Below are 23,306 nucleotides of genomic sequence, written 5' to 3'. Positions count from 1 at the left end.
AAGAGGGGCAAGTAGGTTTAAAAAAAAAAAAGGAAAAAGAAAAAAAAGTCAAGTTTTCAAATTCCAGTAGCATTTCCGTCCACTGCAACTGTCGCTCCGCACATTTCTCAAATCGAAGAAACAAGGGAACAGTTCCCGTCCCCTCTGAGAGAAAGGGCTCCTGTGAGCCTCCCTCTGCCCCACTGAAAAGCAGCCCTTTTTTAGCTCAGTTACAAAAGAAAGAAGTCCTGTGACTTTGTGATTAAAAACTCCTATCAACCCTCCCCCCGAATAAGTGCAACTTAAGGTGCAATAAACCATTTAAACTTATGTATAGCAGCTGCTCTAACACCGTTTACCTGGTCCAGTATGCAACTCAAAAACTTTTTTTTTCTTGGTTGCAATTTTTATCCCGTCATTCGCAACTGTGAGAAACAGTGACCAGCAGTCCCCCAGACACAAATTTGCTATAATGTTAAAAGCTGCCAGGAAAGGAAAAAAAAAATTCTGTTGTTCCAAATGACTTAAAAACTATCTTAAGGAGTGTAAAAAGGAACCGGTAAAAACCCTCGAGCATAAAATATGAAATATGATTTTGGTTCAAATGAAGAGCAAAGTCTCCTTGTTGTTTACAGTAAAAAACACCAGCTGAACACTCAGTTTATGCCGTTCAGGTGGGGGCTAAATCAATGGAAAGGCACTGTATGGCAACTGCGAGAATGAAACCAGCGAGACCTGCGCATCACCACCGTCGGTATTGCAAGGAATGTAAAAAAAGCGCTTTTAATAAATAAACCTAGATGTAGGCATCGTGTCGGTACCTTCTGGACACGTAGTTTGCTTTGCTTTTCATCGGCAAAATGAGGAACTAAAAATCTGGGAAAACTACAGAGTCGCTTGGAGGGCGAGCCAGAGGGTCCTTGCCCTGCCTCAGCCCCTGAAAACAAACCTGACAAAACTCATTGTGCATTAATTAGTGCAGAAACAAAGACAGACTCAGCAAGTGCAAAGGTGACTACGGTCTTCCCTTGTCCCCGGGAAGCCAGCTCCCTGGTCGCCGGTGGCCGGGTGGTGCAGGCTGCCGCCTGACCTGCCAGCCGCGGGCACTCGGGCACCACAGGCCACCGGGCGAGGCCGGCTCCTCTAGCTGGAATCTCGGCTCTTCTGGTTCCGCATCAGGGGGCTGTGGTGGCGCAGGCCCTCCGTGCTGTGCCGCCAGTGCCAGCAGCTCCGGCAGAAGTACTTGAAGCACACCTGGCGTGGGGAGGAAGAGGGAGACAGGGCTCTCCTGGGTCAGCGTGGCCAGCCCCGCTCGTGAGACGTGGGGATTCCCGGTGGCCTCTGAGGGGCTACAAGAGAGGGTCTCCCAGAACCCTCTCACCCCAGCGCAGGCCCGACCGACCCACGAACCTGCGGCCCGTGTTCCTGCGGGTGCCGACTTCGTCGCACACGCTGGGCTCCCTTGGACCCTGTGCAGAGCCGTGCTGCTCCCCTTGCCCCCAGCCCCTGCCCTTCCCTCGCCTACAGCAGCTGCGTTGCAGGCTGCTCCTGTGTGAGGACGTCGGAGCCTAATGCAAGTGACGTGCCTTCTGCTTCACCTTAAGTGAGGACAGGTGACGGTATGCACCTCGGTCTCTGTCCCACCTCGTGCTCTGAGCTGGGTAACCTCTGGCAAGCCACTGACCTCTGAGCAATCACCTGGAAACGGGGCACCATCTGTGACAGATCTGACACCCGAAGCCTGTCATGGAGGCTGATCAGAGATGCTCGTCCCCAGGCCCCGCCCAGCAACCCAGACGCACTGCACACCCCCGCTCCGTAGCCTCCGTTTACCCACTGTCCACCCAGAGTCTCCAAACTGAGCGACAGACACACCACTGGGAAAACCAGCAACACTGGCACGGCCTGGAAGCTCGCCAGGAGAACGGGGTCCCAGGCCCCACTGCCAACCCCCGGAAGCGCAGGCCACACCTACCCAGGGTCCCCGGTGGTGTGTGTACACACCGCAGCACGGGGGGCGTTTCCCTGCACCGCCCTCCCGACCTGTGCACCTCGCCCAGAGACGTCCCACCAAATGCCGCCCACGCTGCTTCTGACCACTGGGGGTACAACCCCCACCCCGGCTGGGGGATCAAAACAGGCCAGAGATTCAGAAGTAGAGAAGGGGTCCCCGAGTGGGGGAACCAGCCTGGGAGGTCCCGGGATCTGAACAACAAACGCTGCTTGGCCCACAGGTACTGCTGACCACACCCACCCAGGCCCCTGCCGTCCTCTGAAGCCATCGGTGGGTCAGCAGGGGCACCGCCTGCCAACGCCCCGCACCAGGAGAGGCCCAAGCGTCAGGACAACCCGGCGAGCGCTCCCGCGAGTTCCAGCTCAGGCTACTGCAGTGTGCCCCTGGCCTGACCACCACCACTCCCTCTTCCTCTGCGCTGAGCTGACCACAAGGGACCTGAGAAGGCCAATACTCCACGTGATGAAAGGGGCGTGACCACTTCTACTTAAGGGTGGGGCAGAGTTCCTGGACACCTCAAATGTCCAGGGGGCTCACCTGATCTCGACAGAAGAAAGGGCCAGGCTGAGAGCTGCAGATATGACACAGAGAGTCTTCCAGGTAGGGGTCGATCTGAACCTGCACAGAGCAAAACGGAGAAGGAAGTGGCTCCTCCCCCGGGAGGCCAGTGGGCTAGGGAGGGAAGGTGCACTGCCGGGCCCTCTGTGTGACGCGGGCGCTCCCTGAGTTCAAGGGGCCCCGAGAGAATTACGGGTGTTCGAGGACAGGCGAACACACTACAGAGGGCTTGGCTGGCGGCCTCTGCAGCTGGGCGACCATGTGCATTCATTCCTGCCTTGACTTCCCAGCACAGGGGACCCCACACGCTTCCACCCAGCGAGACGTGAGTGTCCAGAGGACACAGGCCAGGAGAAGGACGCCAGGCTACCTAGCAACGCCCGGCCAACACCACAGCCAGGGGAGGCGGAGGAGGCCCAAGGGAGCCAGCCCTGCTCTCCGGAGTCACCCGGACCAGGCTCGCCCCACACCCCGACCTGACCCCTGGGGGTCCCTTGGATCTCAGCTCCCTGCTGTGGGCACACCCCGCCTCAGGACTGCCCAGGGTAGTAAGGGGCCCAGGAGAAGCAGGGACCTGCCCCTCACCTTCTTGGTGAACTTGGTGGTTTTTATCTCCACGAAAGCGGCACTCACGGCTTTCAAGTAACTACGCTGGTTATTGAAAGTCACACGACCAGACCCTGGTGGAGGAACAACACAACACGTGTACCTTCCAGCCGGACTCTCCCAAACTGCCCCTTGTCGGCACTCGGGAAACCCCGTCTCCACACCAGTGAAGGCCCTCAGAAACACAATGGGGGCAACTGACGTAATGTCAAGTTTTCTAGGAGCCACATTTAAGGAGGCAAGTGGTGGGATTAATTTTAGTAGTTTATTTTATTTTACCCACATATCCCAAACCTTACCATCCCAACATGTGGCACTGGCTACATTTTAAGCGCTCAGCAGCCACATGTGGCTGGTGGCTGCCGTGTTAGATGACACGGTTACAGACCACGATGGCATGAACCCAGCAGGACAGGGGAAGGGTTTGCTGATGGAAACGGGGAGGGAAGAGTCCTCTGGAGTGGGCAGGTGCACAGGTAAGATGAGAAGACTCCGAGTGGAAACCCAGAGGCAGAGAGAACCTCTCTCTGAAGGTGGCCCAGCAGCCACGCCCTCCTCTGCGGCCCTCCGAGACCTGGCTGGGAGCCGGGAGGGCCCGTTCCCAGGCTGCAGTGCAGCTCCCGGAGGACACGGCTCCTTCCCGACCGGGCTCGGAGGGCGGGCAGACCCGGTATTTGGGGAGGCGGGTGCACCGCGTGTCAGCCAGAAGGTTCAGGCTCCGCTCCACCTCCAGAGCCTGCCCCCTGAGACCCTTCTGCGACGTCCAGGGAGCCGACCCAGGGGCTGGCCCTCAGATCGCTGCCCCGTGCCCCACGCTGGGGTGGCAGTGGACGGCTGCACTGCTGCCTGAGCCACCCGGGCTCTCCTTCAGCCTGACCCTACACAAGGGACACTTCTCAAGAACGCCCTTAAGAAGCAGCAGGCAGGTTCAGAAAGTCCCGGCCTTGTAACAAAATACGGCCTGCTCCCTGCCCCAGACGGTTTGGCTCGGAGCTGCCCACCCGAGTTCCTGTCTCGCTTTCACCTGCTAGGCCTCCTGCCTCTGTGTGTCCTCCCCTCCCGGGGAGGTGGGGGAGGGTGGGTGCACAGGGGTCGAGGCAGCTGGCTTACCTGGGGAGACGCTGAGCTGCTGGTGCACGTCCGTCCGCAGACCTGGGTCGGCCTCCCTCTCCGCCCCCGTGGGGAGTACCGCAATCCTGGGCTACCTCCCAGGGGCCACCGAGCCTCCCCACACAGAAGTGGGACACTCACCAATGGGATACTTGTGCTTATCTGTGTCAATGCCGGCGTAAACCACTCCGCCAAATAGGTCGTTGAGGATGGCTGCCAGGGCCTCGGCGTTGAGCATCCCGTGCAGAGCGCCCACAAACACCGTCCTGCTGGGGTCGAGTCTCTGAGACGGGCTCCGGACAAAGTTGCTGTCAGCCAAGACCCAGGGGATCACTTGTACCTGCAAACCACCCAAAGGCTGTCACCCTGGCGGGCACCCAGACACAGGCTCCTGCAGGTTCGCGGGGCGGGGCTGTGGAGGCCCAGGCGCAGCGGTCCTGTCCCGACGAAGTACTGTAGAAACCAGCAAGAAGGCAGAAACAGTCGTCCAGAGGACAGGAGAGGAAGGTGGCGGAGGCCAGGGTGCCGGGCTCGGAACAGCCAGGACTGAGGGCTCAGCCTGGGCCTCGGGGGCGGGGGCGGGGGCGGGGGCGGGGCAGCCCAGCAGAAGCTACCACAGAAGCCAATTTCACCTTCACCAGGAGATGAACAGGCCCGCTTTGCTCTTCCCACTCACTCCCACGGGAAGTACCACCCCCGGGGTCCACGCCCTAAGGGCCACCAGGCTTGCAGGCTTTTCCTCACACCGAACACGAGAGGGTGAACCCGGCCTGTTATTGGGATGAAATGGGCACACACACTGGGAAACACCCATGCAGGAAAGAACCAGCTCCGCCGCACGGACGATTTCGCTCGGATGTGACCTCTCAATAAGGCAGACACTCTACCCTGCCCCTTACTCCGCAGGTTCTAACAGACTTGACTTTCTAGAGTGGCTTCAGGCGCACAGCAAAATGGAGCTCAAGTGCCGTGAGCCCCTCCCACCCCTTCTCCGTACACGCAGCCTCCCCACCACCGGCCTCCGGCAGCACAGGTGCCTCTGTCACGACCGGCCAGCCTCCACGGACTCCTGTACTCACTGCTGTAGTGTCACACGGAGTAGGTGCCACACCCACTCACCCGTCCCTTCCCCGTGACCCCTGGCAGCACTTTTCGTCTTTTTACGAAAACGTGCCTGTTGACGCCCTGTTTCATAGACAAGGAAATGAGGTTTCAGCGACGTTAAATGTCTGGTCCAATGTCCCAGAAGGGTCGTGCTCTGGAACCAGGACTGGGAAGCAGCAGCACCGGTTCCCCACTAAACCGAACAGCCTCCACTATGGGACGTGGGCCCTCACGACCGGAAGGAGTCTGGAGCTCCGGGCCCAGGGCTGTCCTTTAACACCCATGTCTCCAGCACTGTCCCCTGGAGCCCGCAGGCAGCGCGGTGGACGAGGAGGTCCTTTAGCTCCTCCCAGACAGGCACGGCACGTCTGAGAAGGAGCCCAGGAACACGGCGTGAGGTTCCAGGTGGAAAAAGCAGCAGCAGGAGAGGCCCGAGGAGCAAGAACGCGCGCGGGGAGAACCCCAGAGCCAGCGAAGCCTGCCCGGGAGGGAGGCGGCGACCACAGGCGGACGTGGCTCAGAGCTGCCCCCACGGACGGGGAGGGGCTGAGAGACAGCAACTTCCTCGGGCAGGAGCACACACACCACTGAGGCCCAAAGGTTGCTTGTTTTTGTCTGTTGACGTGATCAAGAACATATGTTACGTCTGCCGTGAGGGAAGCGGAGCGGCCCTCTTGCCTCAGCAGCAACCCTCGCCTGCGGCCCGGGAGCCCCCCGCCCCACACCCCCCGCCCGAGGAAGCCCACGGCCTCGCGGTCAGCTGCCGCAGCCCAGAGAGGACGTGGCGCCGACTCACCTCCTTGCAGCGCATCCTGCGGCTGGCCATCTTGAAGTAGTACTCGCTCAGGCCGTCCGGGCTCAGCGGGTCGTGGGAGCAAGCCTGCAGCAAAGCCCGGACGGACTTCTCCTGCTCGAAGACCAGGTACACGTACCCTGTTCCCAACGACAGGAGAAACGGCATCACAATCCCTCGGTGGCCCCTCCTCAGCCTTAGTTCTGCAGCCGGGAGGGTCTCCCGGGAGAAACGCTCTCGCGTGTAAGACGCGATCCTGTCCTACCCCTCAGGAGTCTTGCGAACGGAGCCCCTGCTCTGCCCACTGCCCAGGACTGGGGAGGGAGACACGTCCCTCTCCCAGCTAAGCAGGGAGGGGACTGGCAGGACACGGGCCCGTCAGAGCACACGGCTCTCCACGCGGGATGCCATGGGGGTCCGGCAAGCCACACTTCCCGGCCGGAGGGAGGGCAGGTCTGCGGGCCGCCGGGTGGGGGTGCGGGGGGCTCTGCTCTAAAAGCCTAGTTAGACCACTGGTCCAGTTCCTCGGCACATTTCCGGCGAAGACGGTGCAGGGTGAAAATAGCACCTGCTCCTTCCTACAGGGAAGGGATCTCATTTCAGACCACTGAGGAACCAGAGGCTCGGGCCTCGTGCCTGCCAACCCCGGAGGGACCTCAGAACTGGGTCGGGCGACAACGCGACTGGGCAGGGGAGGCGGGCGAAGGAAAGCTTTCCAAACGCCCCGTTTCCAGAGGAAAAAAGCCGCTGGGCCCGGCCTGGGGGGAGTGCACAGGGAAGTTCCCCCTCAGGGGTGTTGGGGCAGCTCCCGCTGCAGGTGAGTTGGGACGGACGGACGGTTAGCTGGGAGGAGACAGAGGGTCGTGCGGTGGGAGGGCAGGGTGGGGACCGAGATCGCGTGCTCTGAGTGCTCAACCACGGTCCGGCATGCAGCGGCGACACCTCAGTGCGGTTAGGTGCTAGGGGGGAAGAAAAGAGCTCCTACCACGTCTGTATTACCTTTAGGCATATTACCTTTGGGAGGACACCGGGGGTGCTTTCCGTCCTTACCGGGCCACTCCACACTCAGAGCGCCAAAAACACGGAAGGTGTTAATCAATCCAGCTGCGGAGAGATGGGCAAGAACAGCGGGAGCTGCGGCACATGCGCCCCAGACGCTCCCCGCTCCCGAAAGACGCCCCTCCCCACAAGGCCTGGAGCGGGAGGGCCCAGGCAGCTCACCCTCCGTGATATCCCAAGGAACACCTCCTAGGAACACTTTGCAAGAGTAGATGGGGTTCTTGTAGTTCCGGGGAGGAAGTTGACCACTCCAGGTACAGGTGGCTTCGTTCACGGCTGTGGTGGGAGAGGGAGAGAGAAACGGGGTCAGAAACCCGGCAAAGGCACCGCCCTGCTCCGCGTGAAGTTGTCTGGGAAGGACTGGACAGGCCCCGGTCGCAGCCAGCTGCTGGGAGAACGCCCTCGACCATTCCGCAAGGCAGGGAAACCTATGCCCCGCCGGCCTGATGACCCTCATTCACTGGAGTTCTTCCTCCACGAACCCCGAGAGTCATGCAGAGCACAGATGGTCCCCGAGCGAGCTATCTTCAAGTGTGTGACTGGTTCTTTAACCGCAAAGCAGTTACATCTAGTCTCTGTTTAGAAGACCAACCGACTTAAACTAAAATGACGTGAACACAAACAGAACGACTTTGTACACAGCATCGTCCCAAAGGCCGACTGGCCCAGGAGGGCATCACCTCCCAATGCCCCAAGAAGGAACACCGGGTCTCCTTCCCCAGTCTCTGCTCCGGACTCGTCGGTCACAGGAGTTAGTGCACTGCCAGTAGAACCCACCAGGAGCAACCCTACAAGAGTGCCACCAATGTCCCCGAGTCAGGGCCGTGCCCCACTCTCCCAGAGCCACCTGTGTGGTGCCAGGCTGGCACTGGCCCTTCCGTGTGACAAGGGCTTCCCCTCGACCCCTCGGCATCCTTCCACCACCGAACACAGGCTGGGGGGACCCACCGCGAGGCTCTTCTGAGTCAAACTCCCTGTCGAGAAACCCTGGCCGCTGCAGGAAGTGGGACTGCACCTCTGTTTGGCCCTGACCACTTCTAGAGGCCTCTCTCTTCTTGGGGACCAAGTCAGCCTCTGTCAGTCCTTCGTCCTGCCCCCACTTGGTCTGTGCTGTTCCAGACCAGAGACTGACCGCGTGGGGAGGGCCAGGCCTCGCCGGCTGTGCTCCCGCCTTCAGCACCGGGGCGGGGGGCATGGAAACCGCCGTCCCTGTCGCTCAGGGTGACAGCACGGAAGCCACGCCCTGCGCAGCCCGGCCCGGCGTGCGGCTAGAGCGGGAACCCGGGCACCGTCAGCAGTGTTTTGCGAACAGAAACAGAAGTCGAGGTAACGGCCTTGTCCAAAGGTGGGGCCATGTCACCACACAGGAAGACGGCACTGGGGACAGTGCAGAGATGGCCGCCCAAGCCGTTAGGTGAATAGGGCCACCGTGCTCGGGGGAGCGGGAGGTCGGGCCCAGCCTGGAAGCACGGGGCACGGAGACACTCAGCACCGACCTGGGCACCCACTCCAGCACCCAGAACCGCGGTCGGGGGTGCCCCCGGAGTCTTAGTAAACAGCGACCCCGCAGCCCACTGACTTCCGAGCACTGGTGTGAGATGAACAGCAAATCTGGAGATCACAAGAATGACAGGACCCAGGGGTCTGGGAGACCAGGACACTGGGGACACCCCTTCCCTCGGGGGCCGCCCACCCCGGGGCACCCTGGGTCTACCAGACAGGAAGCCTCGGGGAGGAAAGCTCCATCCAGTGTGTGTGTGTGGGGGGAGGGGTGGGGGGGTGGTGTCTGACGCGGCTCAGAGCCGGAAGGGGGAAGGGGGAGGCAGAGGAACTCTGAGCCTCACGTCTGGGTCTCTCCTGAAGACCTCCGTCCGCCCGTCCGTGAGGGGATAAAAGGGGCAGCTCCACACGGAGGAGCCCGACTGAGACGGGTCCAGCCCTCACGGGCACAGCCCTGCGCCCCAGGGTCTCCACCGCCTCCCCCTCTGCAGAAGCCCCGGCTGTGGCCCTGTCAGCACTCAGCCGCAGAGCAGAGCAGCGTCGCAGACCCAGAGGCCTCCCCATGAAGCCCAGCCCTCTTCTTCACAGACAGCTCCCCGCCTGTGGCCCCGGCTGCTCCCCCCTGCGCCCAGGAGGCGGCCTCGCGCCCCAGCCTGCCCGCCGCCCACTCACCTGCAGCCTGCCGGTGCAGCCTGGCCTCTCTCTCAATGCTGAAGGGGTCTTTAGGGGCTTCCAGGAGGTCCCAGGACGGCCACAAGGAAGCCCCCGGCCATCTCTTGGACGCGCTGGTCGGGGAAGGAGTGACTGCGGCGAGAGCGGCTTGCTCTTGGTCCATCCGGGACCCAACCCCCATCTTTAAAGACTCCCTGGGGCCACCCCCTGTCAGAGACAGGAAGGGCAGCGGGGGGGAGATGCGGAGGCTTGACTAGGGGAGGAAGGAGGGAGACATGGGTTTTAAAGGACAGTCTTGTAGTAACAGTGACGATCACGCTATGAAAAGTACTATCACGCATCTGCTATATTTTCTTTGACTTCCCTCCTAAGCATTTTTAAAATTACTTGTCCTACTATAATTTAAACAGAGGCTTTTCTCCCCAAGTCAACACTTTTTTTTTCGCTCTGCCCGACAGTCTTCATAACGTTGTTAATTAATTTATGATCCTCTATTTCGGGAACAAGCTACATCTCCCTGAACTATTCCTGTACTGCTGAACATTGGGATACTCGCTGACTTTTCAGGATTATAAACACTCTAAAATGTAGCTTCTTCACATTTTGTGTTTTCTTTGGTCAGATTCCTAGGTCTGGAATGTCAAAATGCCTTCTGGCTGTGTGTGTGGGGGGGGGGGCACGGGGGGGGGGTGGATGGGAATTCTATCAGAACTGTGTCAGAGCGTTTCACTGCAGGCTGCACCCAGGCTTTAAATTGTACTGATTTAAGTGGCTAAATGATATCACATCACCAAAAAAGAAAAAAACAACGTAAAATAATTGTTCAACAGAACCAAAGTTCAAACACTGCCTCTAGTTCTGCGTCTGTGAGCCGTCTGTCCAAACCCCTTCACCCGCTCCCCCCTGGGGCGAGGCTATCTGAGAAAGCTCTTCGGACAAACTCCCGGGACGGGAAAGCTTCGAGAGGCCCACTTCCAGGGCCGAGCCCCATCGCCCAGGACACAGGCAGGAGCCCCTCATCTCACTCCACTCACGGGGAGGAAGCTGTGGGGGGCAAAGCGCCTGCTCCCCGCTCGCGCCCTGGGCCAGCTGACAGGGACGAGGCGGGTGCTATGGGTGGTGCTACAAAAGGAACACTGTCACCACCACCACCACCACGGTTGCCAGTCCTGGGCACAGGGGAGAAGCAGCCCTCCCCGTCACAGAACAGTGCGCTCAGGGGGCTGGGGAGGAGCGAGGCCGGAGCGAGGCCGGGAGGAGGAGGCACGTTGACACTGCACTTCACTGCGGGGCGGTTCCTCACAGCCGCCCCGCCCCACGTGCCTTCTCCTGGTAGCCCCGCTTGCATCTGCTGACCCCCTGTCCAGCTCCCCCCAGCAGCGGCAGTGCGCCGGCTCCTCGGGCTGTGCGTGAGGAATGAGGAGTGTGCGTGCAGATTAACCCGCAGGCAGCAGCTCCCAGAGCCACGGTGGCCCCCGGCTGAGAGCCGGCGTGGGCCAGAGGACGGGACTCGGGAGCCGGAGCCAGTCAGATCTGGCCTCAGACCCTGGCCCTGCGGACGACAGGCAGGCAGGCGTGCCGATCCCGGGGCTCTGGCTGCAGACCGCCACGACAGAGCGAGTCTCCCAGGAAAGCGAGTCAACGTCCCTTTGCTGGGGCGGGGCCTGGTCTCAGTCTGTAAAACAACGTGACACCCGAGGCGTGCCACCTTGTATGCTAACGTGGGGTTGTTTAAATCATCACTTAAAAATGTCGAGATCTCACACATGAAAGCACACAAACGACACTGCTTAAAGGTGAAAGAAAACCCGTGTCACTCAGGAAGGAGAGCGCTGCGAGGACCCCCATGTCCGCTCTGGGACGACGGTCAGCCGGCAACGGCTCCTGGAGAAGCTCGGAAAACCGTCCCCACTGCTCACGACGCACCCCTACTCTGCAGAGGCGAGCAGCTCTGTCTGCGCCCACGGCGGCCCCTACCCTCCGGGCCTGTGCTCGAGGGACGCACACCCACGGCTCACCCCCGACGAGCTACATACGATCAAGTCGGAGAGGTGGTCCGATCCCGAGCTGAAGCCACTGGTGTCTGAGTCGGAGGGGCTACTGGAACGGGAGTCCAGGATGGGCCGCGTGTCCAGGCGGGAGCTTCTGACCGAGGGTGCTGGGAACTTGTCCACCACATCAGCTCCCAGGGGGTCCAGCGGCAGAAAGCCCAAGGGGGACTTCCCCAGGACATTGCCCAGTGGGTTGTGGAGCATGCTCAGCACTAGGAAGGAGAGAAGAAGAAAGTCTCATGACCCCTCTCATTTCTTCCCAGCCCACAGCCCTTCCCTCTCCTCCCACAGCCACCCAACAGGACGGGCCGAGGCACAGCCCCCGAACTGCCCCAGGGCCCCAGTTTGAGTGCAAGTTGCAGGCGCACACCCGGTACCGACACCGGCCACCTGGGGCCACGGGGGCAGTTACAGGGCAGCTTTCTGAAGACAGACCAGAGGCCCTGCTGCAACGGAAGGAACAAGCCTCCTGCTCTCTGCCACCAGGCTTCAGGGTCAGTGCCAGCATGTGGGAACCTGTGCCATCAGGGACGGGTCACAGCTGCTATCAACACCTGAAGACACACGCCCAGGGTGCCACTGGAGACACACCCTCCTCCCTGCCAGCCAACGGGTTCATCAGAACCCCCACTGTTCTCCCCTGCACAGCTGACACAGGACTTCTCCCCTGTACCCCCGAGGTCTGGCACAACACACACACGCCTCTCCTCTGAGAGTCCCTTTAAGCAGGGCACCCCAGACCTCGATCCCTCGGGATGGAAGCAGAGTGACATTCTGGAGGAGCCGCTATGGCCTCAGACAAACCTCGGACGAAGCCCTGGCCTGGCCCTCCGCAGCGGACCATGTGTGCAGGGGAGCCCTGCACGTCCCTGCTCTGTCGTGGTCTCTTGGGTGGAATACAACTATTTCACTATACTGCCGGGTGGGGGGGGTCGGGGGGGCACTCGGCAGGCAGGCGATGTGTGTGTGTGTGTGTGTGTGTGAGAGAGAGAGAGAGAGAGAGAGAGAGAGAGAGAGAAACGTCAAGGAAGACTGAAGTGGAGCCCAGGACGGGTTGTGTGTTATCAGGGAAAGACAGGGAGTGTCAGCAGACAGGAAGCAAATGGAAAACCGGCCGTTCCCGGCGGCTGCTGACTGCAAGAGGAATGCAGGGGCAGGCAGGACGGACAGGAGGAAGACCCGGGGTGCATGACCTCAGGTGGCTGAAGGGGACTGTGTGGACTGTGAAATACTGGACAGGTCGCCCACACGGGCATGAAGGGGCGCACGCCGGTCACCGGGATTGAAGCTGAAACAGATACACAAGAACAGACACTGAGACCTTCAGAGGAGGAGGACTGGGGGAGAATGCGTGGCCCCCGCTCGACAAAGTGGCGTCCTGCGAGGCCGGAGGAGCACTCGCCAGAGACGGGCACGGTGAAGGACAGTGCACTAACCTTCCAGCGTCGTCAGGGGAAACCGAGCACAGAGCGGCAGGCGCACCCACCCACCCTCGGCAGCGGCCCAAAGGGCTTGCGGACGATCAGCATGGGCTGGAGCTACACTTTCACCCAAGGTTAAAAAAAAAAAAAAAAGTACGCCTGAAAAAGTCAAAAAGCAATATGGGTGCCACTGTGGACCACTTTCCTCGGTCCCCGATCTGTGTTCCCTCTGCTGGGACACCTGCTCTACCAGCCACAAAGCCATCAAACCACCTGCAGTTTTCATGTATTTCTGTCACGCCCACACACAAATCTTGAGGCTCTGTCAGAGTCCTGTGCCAAAGCCAGGAATGACCTCCACCACGTCTCCCAGTCTGATGACAGGCCTGCCCAAGAAGAGAAAGGCAGGACGGCCCACGCGGGCCACTGACCTCCGCGTCCTTGCATGTTCGCGGTGCGTGGTCGGTCGTGGGCTCTCCTGTGCCCCACGTCCCATCACGCTCCTGCCCTCGCCGACAGCAGCTCCCGGGTGCCGCACACGTCGAACATGCCCGATACGGTCGGCAGCACTCCGGGTAAGTACCCTTCATGGAACCCTAACGGGGGGGTGTTGTCACCCCATCTCAACAAAGGGACCCCAAGGCTCGAAGAGCAAGTATGTGAGTAACAGCTAGTGAGTGACAGAGTGGGACCCAATTCTTTCCGATTCCAAGCCTTGCACCTTCATGAGCATCTCGTGTCTTTAAATACCCGAATTCTACCTCGCCTCGTCTTCACCATCCTTGACCATCATCTACGGACAAGCTCTCAGCTCCCCGGGGTCCGTGCCTTGGGAACTCCATCATCTGGGTCTGAACACTTCTCCGGGGCCTGGCTGCTGTGGGAACTCATTAAAGATGCACCGTGGGCCCTGCTCCAGACCTACTCAATCAGAACCTGCACTTTAACAGATCCCCAGGAGACTGTGTGCACATTAAAGTTTGAGAAGCACTGAACTAGAAAATCCTGAGCCTTGCTACTTCAAGCTCCTTACCTGTCCCCTTTACCACCCCCCAAAATCCTTTCATGTCCAATTATTTCCCTTGACTTAGAAACCATGGGTTATTTAAGCACAGCTCAGACGGCACAAAGGCAACTGCTCCCCACGATGAGAAAGGAACCCATGTGGGAACTCTGAAAGCACTGGGCGGGGCTGGGGGGCTGACGAGAGGGAGAGAGGCAGACAGCCGCTTTGCTGTGTATCCATGTGAGAATATCCTTATTCTTAATGGTTCAGAAGTTACATATATAGACACAGGGTGGAGCAAAGGTGGTGGTTTACAGTGGTTCGTGTGGAAACCAGTACAATAATCAATAAATAACAACACAAGAATAAACTGTTTTGCGTGCTCACGACGGCAGCCCTGCCCCAGCCCCACCCTGCAGAGGGAACGTGAGAGTGATGGGGGGGCAAGTCCGCAACGGGGAACCGGATAAAGGGGAGTGCCAGCATCCTCTGTGCGCGCTGTTCCGTATCTGTAAATTCTGTAAGTTTGAAATTATTTCCCAGAAAACTTTTTTTTTTTTTAATGACAGGAAAGAAAACTAGTCAATTCCCATTTGATTCTCTCTGCCTTTTTTGAGGCAATTGATCTCAGCAGAGCGTAAGTGAGAGGGGCTAGACTCCCCAGAGGAAAAAACGGTACCCGAGTAGCTCTGGAGTGTCCGTCTGGAGGAAGAAGGCACCTCCTCCTAAACAAGCTGTTCAGACAGCTCCGTACAGGCATCTGCAGGCACGTGTACACGCGGCTCCGCCTGCTCGGCCGAGTACACGCTCGGCGTCCGTCCCCACACCCCACCGGACAGCACCTGGCCCCACACCTACCCGGAGTGGGGACCGTGTTTGCTGGACGTACCGAAAGGGGCTGTCCCCTGGGCCTTAGAGCCAGACCGCTCACTGAGGCCACACCCTTCCCATCACAGCTCCCCGATCGGAGGACCATGCCGACTTCCATGCGACTCAGAGCTGGGGAAAATCCCTCGGCTTACCCCTGCCCAGCCTACCGCCAACACAGAGACTGAGAGCCGCCCGGTCCTGTGCCCGGCCCCTGGTCTCAGACACCTCCTTCGAGGAGGGCTGACCGTGTGCAGTGCAGGCTGCAGGGTCACCCTCCCTGCCCAGCCCTCCCCGGAACCCTCCGGGGCCCTCCCAGCCCCGACACCACCTCTGCATTCAGGCTCAGGGAGCGGGCGCAGGGCCTCAGTGAGCTCTGCCGACCACACAGGGCAACGGGGGCGCGGGCTGGCAGTGACGGCCTGGAAGGGGCAATGTCACCTGGCTATCGTGTAAGAGCAGGGTGCCCGGAATCTCCACACCTGGGCCACGTCAGCACCGCTGTGCATGCATACGTGTCCTGCAAAGATGAGACTGGAAGGGGCTAAGGTTACGGCAGGAGCGTGACTAGGAAACACAGGGAAGACGAGAAACTCCAGTCTCCAGACGCCTGGGGTTTCCCAGGTGGTTTGACAGCCCCTTCAACCTCGGAAGAAGCTGAGTTTCTGGAAACTGTCACCCGTGGTCCAGTGCCCTACAGTGACGTGACTGTCCCTCCGCAGGCTGCCAGCACACAGGGCCTGGCCAGGCGGTGCTCTGAGTATCCACCGGCCAAAAAGAGGGAAAGCCGCGGAGACAGCGGGGTCCCAGGCAGGGGCCCCCTTTCAAGAGACGGAGCCCGCCTTGCCCCCAGCCCAGCCCACGGAGCAGCCCCACCCCTGTAGCACGTGTGCTGAGCGAGTGGCCCCGACTCCCACGAACCGAAAGTCGGGGGGGACACAAAGCAGCTGGTCCTCGGCAGGTCCCTTCTCCCTAACTGGAAGGGGGACGACCAGACGGGAAAGGCACTCTCCATAAGCCACGGAACCTAAAACCCTCTGGAAACGACAGGTCCCCGTGCTGCAGGCCAGTGACTCTCTCAAAGCCCGCTCCCCGGCACGGGGCACGGAGCTCACTCCGTCAAGGCCAGGGTCCCACAGTCACCCCTGCTCAGCTCCTGTCCTGACCTGCACAGTTCAGGGGTCACAGACAGAAAGTCAGAGGTTCACCAAGTGCCCCCCGCCCTGCTGGCTGAGTGCACAGTAACCCCAACCCACTCCCGGGCTGGCCGGGATGGTACCGCCACCGTCAGCTCTCAGGGCGGTCATGGGAGAGAGGGCCTGGCAGAGGGCTCACTCGCTAGCGCTCCCTCAGCGGGCGCAAGAGACCCAATCCGCAGTCATATTTTTAGACCGACTGTTAGCTTTCTCCACTGTCACCCTTCTACGCCAGCTCCTGTGGGCTTCACAGCTGAGTCACTGCTGGAATTTTCTCAAGCCTGGCCCAAGAGGACAAAGGCACCCAGGGTCTGACGGTGGCGGCGGCAGCGACGGCAGTGGGAGCTTTGTGCCGGACAGAGGACTGCATGGAACACAGTCAGAGCCTGAGCTCAGCACGGCAGGTGAGGCCCCAGACACACAGTCAGACTCCTCTTACGTAACAGAAGTCTCGGGAGAAACGCAGACACGTGCTGGGAGTCCCACCCTGAGACAGAAGGCTACGTCCCCTGAGCCCTTCCCCCCTTCCCGACCCTTGGTGCTAGGCCGTGGGTCCAAGATGGACCTGAAGGCACAGAGGTTGAAGGGGGAGGGTGGCACTCGTTCCGGACCCAGCCTGCAGCTCGGGTGCGCTCCTCGGTCTCGTCTCTCTGCCCTGACTATGGGTCTCACAGGTCCAGGGTGGGCCCTGACGCCGCCTTTCTCCTCACCCCGACCTCTGGAAGTTTCCCTGACAGAAGAAGCGACACGTCCCGCAGCCACCCACCCCACCTGGGAGGGACCCCACTGTCACAGGGTTCCCAGGAGCCCCTCCCTTCTCTGCGCGGACAGTGACTCTTCCACAGACTACCTGACACTACAAGGACTACCACAAGGACTCCGGCTCCAGTGCATGCTGCAACTTCCTGCGAGCTGGCCGCCAGGCCCCGGGAGCCGTGGGGACGCGGAGTCACTGACCCTGCAGGACCTGCCCACCCAGCAGAAGAACACACGGAGCGACCCTGCCTGAAGCCTGAGGTCCAGACGCACCGGGACTGGCAGGGGGCCAGCTCCCGTCACTCACGCCCTGACTGCGCAGCCGGCAGCCACGACCGGGCCCCGAGCTGTGTGCTGGAGTACGGTGGCGGAGAGCTGCACAGCCGGGCTCAACTTGCAGGGACCCTTGGGCCCAGACGCCCATGCCACACAGGGGAGGAATCCTATTTTGGATGCTGCTTTGGAAAGGTTTTTTGGAAGCACAGCAGCTGCAGAAGCAAAATGCAGAGGACGCCTGCCCCTCTCGGCTGGGACCATCCAGCCTGCAGCCAGGGGGCACCACACAGGGGACCCAGCACCCCCTGCTCAGCAGTCAGGGCGGAGCCCAGACACAGCAAGCAGGCTACACCCCGGTACCTGCTCCGGGGAGTGGGGGAAACAGGACACGCCCTCCAGCACCCCGAGCCCGGCGTCTGGTCTGCCCCCGGGCTTCTGTGCCAGGTGTCCCTAGGAGTCCTGGTTCCACTTCCTGCCGAGTTCTGCTACACGCCCGAGTCCCCTGGGGGAGGCCGGAAGACCATCCCCCGGGGGGCAGTGGAGGAGCTGAGACCTGCCCAGCGCAGGCCCTGGCCCTGAGGCAACCGTCACCTCTGGCTCGGGAGCCCCAGAGTCATCCACAGAGGTCCCCTACCCTGCGTTCTTGCCCCGCCATTAGGGCTGTGCTCGAGGGAACACAGGTGTAATGGAAAGCTGAACAAGTTCGGAACCAGCGAGACCTGGTCAGAGTCTGGGCCAGAATCTGGCAGTGGGGCTGCTTTGGGAGCCTGCTTCCTCGTCCTCAGGGCGGGACCAGCATCAGCACCCGTCTCCCAGGACCGAGAAGCATCCCAGTCACACGATGTACTCAGCACAGGAAGCACTCGATACTGCTGGCGTTCGGCCATGGTACCCCGTTCCAGGACAGTGAGGACGGCATTCGTGAGGTACGCACCGTCTAGAAGACATCCGAACCAGCACTGGCCCTGCAACCACAGCCTCCAGCTCGGAGTCCACCGCAGGGTCTGCCTGCACTGCAGCCTGCGAGGCCCACGAAACCCACGCAGCAGGAGGCCCCACCCCGGGGAGAGCGAACCCGTCTCCTGCAGAGCGCCGAGCGAAAGGTCACCCCAATGCAAAGAACCCCACCGCACAAACCCCCCACACTGCATTTGGTACGCTTCCACATCGCCTCCCTCAGTGGGTGGGGGGGGGGGTTAAGGGCGAGGGTTTTATCTGCTGTGGCTATCTCCAGTGCCCAGAGCACGGTGCCCAGCACACACCAAGTGCTGGGTGTTTGCTGACTGAATTTAGCCAAGATTTCTCAGTCAAGAGCTCTCTCCCGACCTGCTGCCCTGAACAGTGCCGGACCCTTGGAGTGCCAGCAGATGGTCAGAGGGGAAGCCACAGCTGCCTGGGCACCACGGCACCGGGCAGAGCCCAAGGACTCAGTCCACGCAGAGGCCACACACAGGGTGCCAGTTGCCTGCAAGGACGACCCCTGACTGCCCAGAGCCACCCTGGAGAGACGGAGCTAGCTGGGCCTCAGGCAGGAAGGCAGGGTGGGCCCTGGAGTGTGGGCTGCATGTTCCCGCACAGCTGGCAAGGGCGCCTGCTGCAGCCGGGGGTGGGAGGGCTGCACCCCACTGCAGGAGGCGGCGCCTGCGTGGGCTTTCAGAAGGCCGGGACGCAGGAAACGAGGACACGGCCCTCGCCACAGCTCCGAAATCCAAGGACAACATGGGGACTGAGGACAGTGTGTCTCCACCCCTCAGAGAGAAGGACGTGCCCACACTGGCCCTGCCCGCAGCGAGGCCACGCCGCCAGGGCCACCCCCCGGCCCCTCTGAACACAAGGGTCACGCCACAGTCCCTCCCTGGTGCACAGAGCCCACCAACATGTATCACTCAAGAGCCTGAGATGGAAGGTGGCGAAGCAGGCCCACCCCCATTTCAGAGACAGCTCCAGGCACAGGCTTCTCGGGGTGGCAAAGCTGCGGAAATTAAGGCTGGACCCAAGCTATTTTTTTTAATTAAAGTGTAGCTGCCATGCAACACTTTAGTTTCAGGTGTACAACACAGTGGTTCAAAGTTTACACACCTTACAGCGTGACCACCTTGGTGAGCCTGGGACCCGTGTGTCTGCATACCTGGCTCTGACAGCAACACGGACCGCACTCCGGGGGCCGTGCACGACGCCCCTGCGACGGACTCCGCAACGGGGAGTCTGGGCCTCTCAGGCCTCCTACCTTTCCCACCCACTCCCCACCCTCGCCCCGGAACCGTCCACCTGCCCTCCGTGTCCGAGTCTCCGTTCTGTTTGTGTGGTGTTTTAGCGTGCACCTACAAGAGGGATCACATGGTATTCGTCCTTCTCTGCCTGACTTATTTCACTGAGCATAACACGCTCCGAGTCCGTCCGTGTGGTTGCAAATGGCAGGGTTTCACTCTTTTTTTATTGCTGAGTAATATCCCAAGCTATTTTTACAGCCTAATTTCACAGCAACTTTCAGGCCAAGCTCTCCCAGCCCCCAGACGGGCCCTCTTGCACATCTGCGTGCTGTGATTACCTCTCGGGAAGGCCCTTGCAGCAGAGGCAAACCAGAGCCAGGGGAGGGCCACACCCCAACCTGACACCCGTCGAAGACAGGGCCCTGGTCCGACACTGGCCACCACAGACAGGCCCGTTTCTCAGGGGAGCGCCTCTTTCTGTGGCTCAGACACGGTGGGACGGAGCCCAGGTCAGCTTTGCAGGCCACACAGGATGGCTGCAGAGCACCCCCAAATGAAGCCACCACAGCCTCCAGCCGAGATCTGCAGGCCCAGACCCCACTGACACCACGCTGCCCTGGGGCCCGTACCCCCCCACTCGGGGGAAGCCCGAGGCGGCGGAAGGCTAGGGCTCCCACCCAGAGGTGGTCACAGCAAAGCTCATCCCCACCTGCAACCAAGTTCAAAAACCCCAAACCCCGACCCCCAATCCAATGGGATTTTACTGAAATAAATGGGCATTAAAATGCCAGCAGACACAACAGTCCCAGGCTCTGCAAAGTATTCTAAAAAAAGACCTGCACCAATGAGGGTGGAGGCCAGAGAAACCAGCACGGCAGCACCTGGCTGCGCCAGGGCAGGAGCCCGGAGGCTGGAGCCCAGAGCCGGGCGGCAGGAAGGGTGGCGGCAGCTCCGTGACTCCTTCGGCAGCAACAGCAAATGGCTGCCCCCCCACCCCCACCCACCGGTCCTCCTGAAGTAGCTGCTGCCGACAGACATCCGTTATTAAGGCACAACTCACATACAGCCAAATACGCAGATTCTAAGTACACCCATACAGTACCCCTTAAGTTCCCATTTCCTCCCGAATACCCAAGACCTGAATGTGACTACCCCCCCCTTGTACCACCAGAGGGAAGGTCTGGGCAGAAGCCGATCAAGGGGGCCAGGGCCCCTTCGATTTGCCCCCATCAAATCCCTCCGGTGACAATCACTCCTGAAGGGGAGTGGCCCTCCCTTCACCCACCGGGTCACCCTTAACACAAAGGAAGGAAAAGGGCCTCTGTAGCCGAGAGCCACTCCACCCTGCTCGCCCTGCCCACCCCCTTCCAGGATCGATGCTCTCAGCCCATGTGAAGCCAATTCCGATCGCCCAGGATTTCCCAGCTCACTTGCCACCACTCAGGGACCACCCGTCCTGCACGAGAGCTCCCTAGCCTTAAGGCCACTGAGAAACAGAATCCGGGCGTCCAGTAGGCAGCCCCTGAAGTCCCCTCCCCCACCCAAAAGTGTTTTGCTTCATCATCTCTAAGACAGGCCTGGGCACCAGGGGGTTTATCCGGATCTTTTCTGCCTCGGGCTGTCACCTTGGGGACCTTTCTCAGGGCCACCCCAGGTGCAGGCCAACAACTCTGGGGAATTTGTCAGGGAAAGCGGAGAAGCCGTGCTTGCCCTTCCGAGCCACCATCTGTCCTGCACGCTCACGGCCAGCATTTCCATCTCTTGCAAAACAGCTCCATGTTGTACGTGGGGAGGGGTGGGGGAGGCAGAGGGGAGCGGAACAACTGTTGCTGTGGATATCTGCGCCGGCCGCCCGGGCGCCCCCTCCCCCGCCGACCCGTTCTCTGGCACTCACCCGACTGCGCGCTGCTCTGGGCTGAGGAATCGGAGTCCTGGGTGCTCCAGGGTCGGTCCCAGCCCGCGAGACTGAGCGACTGCAGGCCAAGGCACAGGTCATTTGCATCTGGGAGGCCCCGGGGAGAATCTTGCGCAGAGGTGGGGAAAAGCATCCTGCTCACGACTGTTTCTTCCGAGTCCGGGAAGTCTGTTTCGGACAGGAGGACAGCAAAACCCCAGAGTTAAGGGCTGTTCGCCCTGGTGTTACCAACAACAAATATTATTAATAATAGTTTCCCCAGGCTTAGGGACCAGACACCCAAGCGGGCGGGATGCTGCAGCAGCTGCCTCTGCACTTTTGGGGGCGTTAGAGAGAGAGCAGCGGCCATGCAGCCCCCTCCCCAGGCACACACCCCATCCCGTCCGCATTACAGACTGGCCAGCATGTGATCAGGCTGCTGATGCTTCCCGCTGCCAGTGACATCAGCCGGCTGAGCCGTGCAGCAGAGCGAGCGGCATCATCCCTCACAGCACGGGGAGGAGCGGGAGGGGACGGCGGGGAGGAGACTCGCCTCCCAGGGAAAAGGCAGCACAGCAGCTACTCGGAACAGCCGGTGCGGCGCCGGTAAGTCAGGGCTGCGAGGCGGCGCCCTCCGGTCTCCAGCAATGGTGGCCCGGTGGCCCTGAGGCAGGACTGAGGTCCTCGCCGCCTGCCGACAGCAGAGCCAAAGCTGCGCCTGCTGGCTCGTGGCGCTGCCCTCCTGCCCCTCCCACTCCCTCCCTCCGCTCTCCACCCCCAAACCCAAAAACACTCTAGTCCTGGACTCTCTCCAGCTGCTTGCTCGAGTCCTGGTTTTGCAGCCCAACGCAAAGCTCCGCGGTCCTGCGAGCAAAGACCCATGGGCTCCCCGAGGCCCCTGGGCAGCACCCTGACACAGCAGTGTCTTCCACAGAGGGTGGGATAACCTTCAGAAAACACTGAACACGTGCACCCCGGCAGCAACACCTGGTGCTCCTGTCTGGAGCCGCCGATCACAGGGGAAAGGGGTCAGCGCTGGCAGTGGGAGGGGAGTCTCGGGGCTGCTGGAGGTACAGCCCACAGCCCACACGCCACGCCCAGGGAGACCTGCCCTGACTAGGACAATCTGTCAGGAGCGCACACACGTATCAGGCCCCGTGACTCCCTCCCTCCGGCAACGGGAGGCCTAGAGAGACGAAACACTCCCCAGTGTCTGAAAGACCAAAACACGAGCAGCCGTCTCAGACGTGGCCTTACGCCCCACAGAAGCCCCATTGAGACCCTCCGGTCACCAGCTCTGCCCTTCCGGGGGCCTGAGAGCTGTCCTGCCGGCTGTGAGCATCCCCGAATGCGTCAGCTACCCGGTCCCCTCGCATTAGGGATGCTGCCAGGGCCAAGGCCCTGTGTCTGTGACCACCCACAGCTCCAGCAACCAAGGTCAGCTCTTCCAACCGCCCCTCACCAACGTCCTCTCTGCACCAGTCTTTCTCCCACACGACCTCAGAAAGGAGGGGCGGCCCAGACCCCAGCCCCGGCAGGCAGGCTGCACCCCGAGCCCGGGCTGCAGCACCCGCCCTGCTGTTCCCCGTGGAACACAAGTGACCCTGTGCTGGGAGCAGGCCCACCGGGGACTGCCGCCTGCCGTGACAGGGCCCCAGGGGGGCAGAGCGGGGCACAATGCTGTCACGCAGGAACGCTGGCCAGCGCCTCCTGCAGCTCGGCCCGTGTCCACAGGCACCGGCCTCAGCCCAGCGGGCACAGCCAGCCTGTGGGAGGGACGCCTCCCGGGAGGGTTTTTTTTAGAGCTGTGCTGCTGTGTCATCCATCCCGGTCCTCGTCTGGCTGCCCGTCTGTGTCAGGGCCTCGGTTTCCCAGCGCACGGGCCGCACTGCCCCCACCCAGCCTGCCCTCCACGCCCACCCTTCCCCAAGCTAAGAGGAGACTTTTCAAACTGATCCGTATGGATCAGCTACAACACGTGATGCTTCCTCTTCAAGCACCCAGACTTGAGAAGCCATTTCCCCGAAACCAGCTCTCTGTATGGCCCCTCCATTTCGCCGTCCACAGGCCACCACTTCTCCCCTGTCCCCTCACACCCGGCGTCGCATACGTGGTGACGAGGGCACGCAGAGGGAACCTAATCAGTGACTATCGTCTTGCTGCCCGAGGTAGAACGTGACAGACCAGCAGTACTGCCACCCCAGGAGCCTGTTACAAAGACAGGCCCCCAGGTC

At 61.0% G+C, this 23,306-nt stretch overlaps 1 protein-coding gene across 4 annotated transcripts in view; it reads right to left on the bottom strand.

Annotated features, from left to right (window-relative positions):
- Positions 1-820: 820 nt before the first annotated feature.
- The window catches only part of CPEB1 (cytoplasmic polyadenylation element binding protein 1), a 35,912-nt gene continuing 13,426 nt past the window's right edge, over positions 821-23,306 (bottom strand). Inside the window, exons 1-11 of one of the 4 annotated variants that reach the window (XM_045824974.1) lie at positions 21,467-21,582; positions 21,073-21,261; positions 11,432-11,658; positions 9,396-9,648; positions 7,386-7,499; positions 7,164-7,268; positions 6,168-6,304; positions 4,409-4,607; positions 3,137-3,231; positions 2,531-2,611; positions 821-1,233 (exon numbers count right to left, since the gene is read on the bottom strand). In XM_045824974.1, coding sequence (XP_045680930.1) covers positions 1,123-1,233; positions 2,531-2,611; positions 3,137-3,231; positions 4,409-4,607; positions 6,168-6,304; positions 7,164-7,268; positions 7,386-7,499; positions 9,396-9,648; positions 11,432-11,658; positions 21,073-21,261; positions 21,467-21,482 — 1,527 coding nt within the window. In that variant the 5' untranslated portion in view covers positions 21,483-21,582 and the 3' untranslated portion in view covers positions 821-1,122. Of the gene's footprint in view, positions 1,234-2,530; positions 2,612-3,136; positions 3,232-4,408; positions 4,608-6,167; positions 6,305-7,163; positions 7,269-7,385; positions 7,500-9,395; positions 9,649-11,431; positions 11,659-21,072; positions 21,262-21,466; positions 21,583-23,306 lie in introns of those variants that run through there. The other 3 variants (XM_045824975.1, XM_045824976.1, XM_045824977.1) reach the window with 3 other exon arrangements.

This window comes from Phyllostomus hastatus, unplaced genomic scaffold (genome assembly GCF_019186645.2).
Source record: "Phyllostomus hastatus isolate PE091 unplaced genomic scaffold, TTU_PhHast_1.1 phas_scaffold_555, whole genome shotgun sequence".
In the NCBI taxonomy this organism is placed as follows: Eukaryota; Metazoa; Chordata; class Mammalia; order Chiroptera; family Phyllostomidae; genus Phyllostomus; species Phyllostomus hastatus.
Note: the sequence above shows the minus strand (reverse complement) of the source record. Positions and strands in the feature narration are given on the sequence as shown.